The sequence below is a fragment of the Phaethon lepturus genome, unplaced genomic scaffold, assembly GCF_000687285.1.
Source record: "Phaethon lepturus isolate BGI_N335 unplaced genomic scaffold, ASM68728v1 scaffold9595, whole genome shotgun sequence".
NCBI lineage: Eukaryota > Metazoa > Chordata > Aves > Phaethontiformes > Phaethontidae > Phaethon > Phaethon lepturus.
The window spans coordinates 14,106-22,096 of NW_010539840.1; the positions used below are offsets into that span (position 1 = coordinate 14,106).

The 7,991-nt window shown below is 36.5% G+C and overlaps 1 protein-coding gene across 1 annotated transcript in view; it reads left to right on the top strand.

Moving 5' to 3' along the window:
- The window catches only part of SS18 (synovial sarcoma translocation, chromosome 18), a 19,831-nt gene extending 12,130 nt beyond the window's left edge, over nt 1–7,701 (top strand). The window contains exons 4-7 of the mRNA XM_010287241.1: nt 259–351; nt 1,064–1,186; nt 3,881–4,014; nt 6,282–7,701. Coding sequence (XP_010285543.1) covers nt 259–351; nt 1,064–1,186; nt 3,881–4,014; nt 6,282–6,308 — 377 coding nt within the window. The 3' untranslated portion in view covers nt 6,309–7,701. The remainder of the gene's footprint in view (nt 1–258; nt 352–1,063; nt 1,187–3,880; nt 4,015–6,281) is intronic.
- Nucleotides 7,702–7,991: the final 290 nt, after the last annotated feature.

A 7,991-nucleotide genomic window follows, 5' to 3' on the forward strand; every position in this document is an offset into this window, starting at 1 on the left:
GGATTATCAAAAGGTTAAGACCATCCCTTGCTGTGATGTTGCTAAAACTACTGCATTAAGCCCTTTTTTTTCCTGTCACATGTTAATTCAATATGAAAGGAAATCATATTAATAAATCTTTGGCTAATACAATTGAAAATTCTTTTTCATGTATATCCAGTTGAAATTTTTTTCATTTTTCTGAGAAATGAAATATTTTTAGGGTTTTCACTCAGAGGCCATTAACGTTTCTTCCTGTCTCTTGTCGAATTGATGTAGGTCATAATGATTACGGTTATCAGCAACCGTCGTATCCTGAACAAGGCTACGATAGGCCTTATGAGGATTCCTCACAACATTACTACGAAGGAGGTATCTATATACCTTCACACACATACGCACATACATTCCCTTTCCCCCCCACCCGCAACGGGAACAAAAATTCTTGCACAACACAACTTATACCCATGCAAAGCTCTTGTAGAATACTAGTTGCTGGCTGTCTTGAAAATTGCAGGGAACTTGAAGCGTTCAGAATAATTTCTTGCAAACACCTAAAATATATAACCACAATTTGCCATTTCTAACAACAGTAAAATGACTAAAACACTCTTAGAGTTTTTTTTTTACCTCAATGGAAGTTTTTATTTAAACATAAATTTGTTGGTTCAGTTGTATATCTTTGTGTGTGTATATATTTTGTATAATTATAGTGCCGTTAGGAAACAGCTTGCTGATCTTGTGTAGCTAGTCTGTGCTCTTGTAGCTGTCCTTAATTTTGTCTTTTTTAATTTTATTTAGCATAGTCATGATCTTATGACTGTGATGTTCCAGTAAATGTAATGCTCGTTTGGCAGAGATGCTGAAAATGCTGCAGTTCAACTTTGCAAAATTGGCTTTAACTGCAGTTTGTTTGGCCGAATTCCTTCTGTTTGGTTTGTTTTTTCTTTGTTTTGTTCAGTTTTTGAAATCAATATTGCATTTTCATTTTGTTCTTGTGTTGTTGGCTGTGCATCTTAGAAGGAAAAAAATTAATAAAGTAGGTATCTCTATAAGTTTTTGCTTTCTTGCAATCATCTTACAGGAAACTCACAATATGGTCAGCAGCAAGATGCATATCAAGGACCACCCCAGCAGCAGGGTTACCCACCACAACAGCAGCAATATCCAGGCCAACAAGGCTATCCAGGACAACAGCAGGGTTATGGTAAGAACCTGAGGACACAGACAGCAATGACAGATAAGACTAAGAGAGATCCTTGTATGTAATTCCATCCCAGTTTTACTGGGTTGAAAGGCCAGGCTTCTGCCAAAAAGCTGTATGCCTGCAATTTCACTGGGTCAAAACAAGAAGACTAGAAGACGGCGTATTTTGGGTTGTAGATCTGTTGGCAGTCTAGGACGATGATCTGTTGGCAGTCTAGGACAATGTGGTAGCACATAAAACCAAAGGTGACAACATTATAACAGGTGACTGTAATTTAGAAAGACCCAGAAAGAATCTGCTATTTTCTGTCCTCTGTAGGTAGACACAGTCAGGAGGGCATAAAGATAGCAAAGAGCCATTTATACCCTTTCATCCTTGGATTTGCCATTTAGAACAAAATTTTTTAAAAACTAGTTTAAAATTTAATCTAACATCTATGAATCATTCATTTAAAATTCTTGTACTAATCAGTAAGGAAATGAATATAAGTATTGCCAATGCAGCTTCCAAGAGAGTTTGTCTTAGAAATTTGCACTAGTAGTGCAAACCTTCTGATTTATGGTAGGAATGAGAAATCCTCTGCCACAAGTGAGATAACGTAGTCCTTGGATTCAAGGAAAACCTCCCACACAAGAAACTTAAAAAGTAGTAGGATGTAGTTTTTGTGCATTACTTCTGAAAACTTGAGGTCAGAAGAGCATACTGAAAATACTGCTTTTAAGTTTTACTTGTTTGCATATTGTAAAGCTGTACATCTTTATCTCAGAAGAAAATCTAAAATCTAGTTCCGTATATTTTAACTTTTAGCTTTGTTGCAAGTTTAAGTGCTAAAACTTTCAGCATTATCTGTATGTGAGGAAGTGCATGGCTGACTTGTTTGCCATGTGGATAAATGCCAGATTTGCATTAGATCCAGTTATGTTGAGACAAAGTTTTAAGAGGATCCACTGACATTTAGCAAGTTTTCTCATTTTGGAGGTTATGGATTAATTGATAGTTCTAAAATACTATTCATGTACTTACATTCTTCTAAACGTAATATAGGAACAGAATGAAGATCAGAGTGAAGGTCCATCTAGCTCACTATTCTAAGTTTTGAAAATAAAGAAATAAAATCTGACTTACTCTGAGAATTTAGGTTAAGAAATACTTGAGGAAGGGGATGAAGAAATCTGGCTTACCCACCGTAATTTGTAAACCCAAGTAGCACACTTCTCAATTTCTATTTTCTTAGCAGAAATAGATACTGAAGTTCCATTTTATTTTATAAAATCTGTCACTGAATATTTAGATTTCAACTATGAAGAATTACCATGAATAAATAAAACCAAGTTTCATTTGTCAGGTGAACACAGCATTCTTTAGGATGTAGTATCGTTGCTCAATTTGATATGTAATTGCTCTCTAATTTGCAAAAATAAATCAGCATCCCAGTCATTATTACTATTATCAATCTTTTAAGGTTTTGTTCCACTGTAGAAAGCTGAAATTGCATAGTTCAAGGGAACTTGAAGCCTGAGGAGAATGATGATAGCCTATGGAGTTTTTCTTCTCCAGGTCATCTTTTTTGGTTGTCTCATAGATCCAGAATTAGTGAAAGAGTTACCAGCTGATGTCATCTTAATGTCCAGTGCCTGTAGATAAAACTAGCCCTCTCTAGCACTGAACCACATTTATGCTAAAACACATCTGTTTCTTCGGGGGTGGGAAGTGTTGGTTTGTTTAAAAGAAAGTACTTCTGAAGAGTTGCAAATCTTCCTGACTGCCAATTTTTAAGGGGTGCTGTTGAAAAAGCTAACTCAGATCCGCTGCAAACGATACATACGGAGTGTCACCGAAATAAGCAGTACACCATCTCTCCCAAGGTAGGAGGGGATGAGGATGATTTTGTTTTGAACGTGTCTGCACTGTCTGGCAGAAATGTGCAGCTTCCAGTAGTAGACAGGCTGAGTCCCTGCAAATAGTGACGGAAAGAGTTTGTATTGACAAAAGAGCTGCCTCCTTTTACAGCCAAAAAAGGCTGTAGCCAAAGTGGTTTGGGTTTTTTTCCTATCCTTTTCCTGGAAAGATGACCAGAGGAGTATGGAGTAGGGAGTGCTGTTTTTCCATCCCACAACAGCATTTACTTGTTGTCACATCTCACATTTCATGCATGTAACTTGTTTGCCTGACATTCCATTTATGATTGCCTGCTGTGGTGTGAGAACTGACTTTCTGGCAGTGCAGCACTGCTGGTCTCTTCAAAAGGTCTAAATGCTAAATACAGCTGATCATCTGCCTGCTTCTGGCATTACAAAGTTCAGGAACTGGAGCAGCATACAGCAGGAGGAGAGTGTGTCTCCCAAAATCCTGGAAAGTGCCATGTTTATGATTTGGTGTTTCTTGCCTTGTTCTTCCCTGTCCTGTGACCTCATGTGTGGAACTACATGCATTGATAATAATTAATGAATATATGAGTAACGGTGAATGTTTCTGGGGTTGGAGCACAGGCCCTGTCAGTTAAGGTGCTTTTCAGGATGAGAGGAGGACCACTGATCCCTGGTATGTTTTTACGTAGGAAAAAACCTAATTGCACAGTAGTGATACTTCTTAACCCTGCTCAGTTGTGTAATTCAGTGCTTTTACTGTTCTCTTCTTCCTAACACCTTAAGCAATCTTTTTTTTTTCTTTCATTTACGTTTTAATGGTCTCCAGGCCCCTCCCAAAGTGGTCCAGGACCTCAGTATCCCAATTATCCACAAGGACAAGGCCAGCAGTATGGGGGATACAGACCCACACAGCCTGGGCCACCACAGCCACCACAGCAGAGGCCTTACGGATATGACCAGGTATTCTTTCATTTGATGAGAAAGTTGTGATTCTTACACACTCATTTGATAATCTCAGTTTCTTGTGGACATTTAAACTAATGAATTTGGGGACATCGTCTCAGGTGTGTATATATGATTTTAATGGACTTTCTTGCCAGGTGAGTTTCCCAGAATCATTTGTCTGGAGGTGTGATTAGTCATTCTCTTCTGAGTTTGCAAAGTTTAAATACAATTTGTCACAGTGAGGCATGCCAGGCAATACTTTTGGACCTTAAAAATTAAGGTGATCTGTTTCATAACCTCATGGTGAATGACTTAAGATAAAAAGCGAGGTTCCTGAATCTCATGGCGGATCATTTTTCATGTCTGCTTTGCAATAAAAATTGTTGAATTGATTTCCACAAACACAAATACAGTAATTCTCCTCTTCAGTTGCAGAACCACCTCAGGTGTGCAACTGAAGTCCCTCTACTGTAGAGCTCTTTGGGGAGACATGAAGCTTAATTTTGCATAGGTTTTCTGAGTGGTATAAAGGAGCGCTGACCATGAGAAAGAAGTGACCTGAAAAATCAATTGCTTCATTTCTGTCGCTACTAAGATAAGTTTAAAACAAGCAAACAAACAAGAACCACTGAAACTCTAGGCTGGAGTTGTAGTGGAGGACTCCTGTTAAAAAAAAAACAACAACAAAAAAACCACAAACAAACAAACAAACAAAAAACCCCCTGTTTTCTAGTTAAAGGATGAAGTGGAGGTTTTATTCCTGTAGAAGGTACTAAACTGTAAAAACCTAATCTTTGCAATATGAATCAGTCAGAAGTGTCATTAAAACGTACGCTGTTACTTTCCTCGGCATAAATAAAATGGAGAGTAACTAAATATACCTTATGATCTAGTTGAAGTTCCAATGTTTAAATAAAATCCTGGTAAGTCAGTAGAAGATCAGTTGAACTTTCCCTTGAAAGTGAGAATAGCTGCAATTGCCCGCATTTTTAAAGAACAGTTGGCTTCCTTTCTAAACAGAAATTAGAAAAGACAAGGAAAAAGGAACAAACTCTTTCAGAGTGGTAGTTCAGAGATGCAATTACTTCTGATTATTTAGTAGATAAACAAAACGCTCATGCACTGAACTAATAGCTTCCTCCTGCAAATAATAAGCTACAAGAAAATGCTTTGCTTGTGGCGAATGTAGGAAACTTAATCTCAAGGAAACTTAATCTCAATTTGCTGAGCTTCTTCCAACTTTCTTTGCAGTAGAAGTGGATAACCCTCTTGGTAGATAGGCTCTGCTCCTCCAGTTCATGCAATCTAACTTCAACTGGGAAACTCAATTATAGAAGACCTCTCCACTCTTTCATACTAGCCATTCCCCTAGGAATTGTGCTGCTTAAATTCTTATCTGGCAGCTGTTCTTAAACTCTTCTTCCTGGCTGATTGTCAAATTACAATGGAAAAAAACTGGATACTGCAATGTAAAACTAGAATTTAAAATACTGACGTATCATGATGGTACTTAACATGGTATGGTGGTGGGACTGCAGTTTGGAAAATGTTCACAATTGCACACTACTTGTTTATGCAAGCCTTGAACTCAGCAGTGAAGCTATATGGTATGCATGTATCATTGATGCTTTCACCTCTGTGCTCTGCAGTACATCATGTTCTAAGAACATGAATAGAAAATTCAGAAAAATTTAGAAAATAAGAAAATTATGGTCAAAGAAAATAGAGCATATCAATAAGGGTAATAATTCTATGTATCAGATCTATGGAATAATTGATTCCCATAGGATGTGTTGACTAGTTCTTTATGTTCACCAGGATGTGCCTTGATTTTTGAGATACATGTATCAGTCCATTCTGTGATGCTTGATGTATGAATATTTTTAGGTATCACTGAAAGCAGGTTAGCTTCCTAAATGACTTAGAATTTAGGTGACCTTGTCTTTTTGAATTTTTTTTTAAAGTTTGGGTGGGAAGTAATTCCCATCTTTTATTTTTGAAAGTGTTCTGCAGATTTCACAGTAGCCTACACTCTTCTGATCAAATTAGATTCCTGGCTTTAAATCCGTACCTTCTCCGTATCGGTCTTACTTTTACATTAGAACACAAAGGCTTTTTGGTGAGATGAAACTGTCCTACTTACTCATATTGATTTATTGTTTATTGTTATTTGCTTCCACCTTTTAACGTCGTAGTTTATTTGGGTGGTCTTCTGATTTTGGCTTTTAATACAGGAAAATATGCCTTGTGGTCTAATTATGTGTTTTGAATTTCTTTCTTAGGGTCAGTATGGAAATTATCAGCAGTGAAAAAGTACTCACATTCCGGTAGGCAATATCTATTAGCAGCCATATTGTCTCCTCAGCACTGTGGACATCTTCCTGAGATGCCAACCTCCCATTCCATCTAGCTTTTGGAAAAATCTTGTGGCTGTTTTATGGTATACAGTCTTTATGGGTTAATTGTTAAAGACTGTAGATTCTCAGAAACTGATTTCACATCTCTACTCTAGATGGCAATATTGGACAGAAAATACGTGACAACAATTTGCAGTGAGTTAAGAACTGTATGTCAGATAGACTGTTACAGACTGAAAGGTGCAAACAGCTTTGTATGTTTATGAAGGTTATGGGAATTTAATATTTTTTCCACAGATTTTTTTAGTAGGGGGAAAGGGGATATGCACACTTTTTACAGCAGCAATATTTTGTATATTAAGTTTTTCATGTGGTGAATATGCAAGACAGTACACTACTCACCGGGCAGGATAAGAAATCTACTGTTAAAAATGGGTTGGGGCATGATAAGTGCTTGATTGTATAAATCTTGAAATGGTGTACAACAAAGATAACTGAAAAAAGATGGAGAGCATCATACATCACTGATAGGTTCATGTACAAAGAATAAGAGTCCCAGTTATCTAAAATGGGAACATAATTAAGGACAGCATAATATAGTCTTGTGCAAAGATTAATTTTTTTAAGCTTTCCAATTTTTCTGAGTGAAGCATTTTTGTAAAAATTGTTTCTAACATAGTTTGACAATTTTCTGCAACATTTTTTGGGTAACAAGATAATAGTTTGGGTTTTACTTCTCCAGTGTTTTGTCACAGCTTTGCATAAGCAAGCTGTAATCCCTCTTAATAATTGCAATAACAAAGAAAATGACAAGTGTTAATTTTACTTGGCTTGAATATGCAAAGAACTTGAAAAGGAATACGGAGGACAGGACTGTATTGTATAAGTATATTTTAACCTTTAGTTGAATAATTTGTATGTATCAAAATAGCCTAGAAGACTTTGTAAAACCTATCTAAACTTTCCTAACTGGGAGTTTATATCTTTAGAAAGGGGGCATTTTTTATGTGTGTCCATTTTTCTTATGGGTTAACAGGAGACCAAGGGATGTTTTATAACATCAAATATAAAACCTGTTGGTGAGGTAAATGCCAAATTTTGTTTGGAACTGCATTAATGCTTATAGTGTTGCATGTGAGATAGAGGCAGCACCTTGATCAATAGCATAGTACACAAAAAACCAATCTGTTTTGAGACTATCCTGCAACTGTGTATCAGATAAATGGGTGTTCTGTTGTGCGGGAATATATGCATTCAAGAATTTCTGGCAACTTTTATAAAGGATAAAAATTAAAATAAGCCCGGGGTAAAATAATATTTTTTTTTTTTTCAGTTGGTGATCATGGGGGCGGGAATAAAACTAAAATAACTGGTATTCATAATCCTTATGACATTTTACGTGGAGGACAAGATTTTCCATTTGTTCATCACTCTTAAAGGGAAAACAATTTTCTTAAAGTTGATAGAAAATACACATCAAGGTTTGAACAGACAGGGCATGAGGAACATCATTATGAATGAAATGCTTGTAGGTTCTGTGCCAATTTTCCACCACCGTGTACTTCATTGCTATTTAAAACTGTACTCCATCAATTCTAACGGAAGAATAAATTATTTGTGATTTTAATTTTCTCA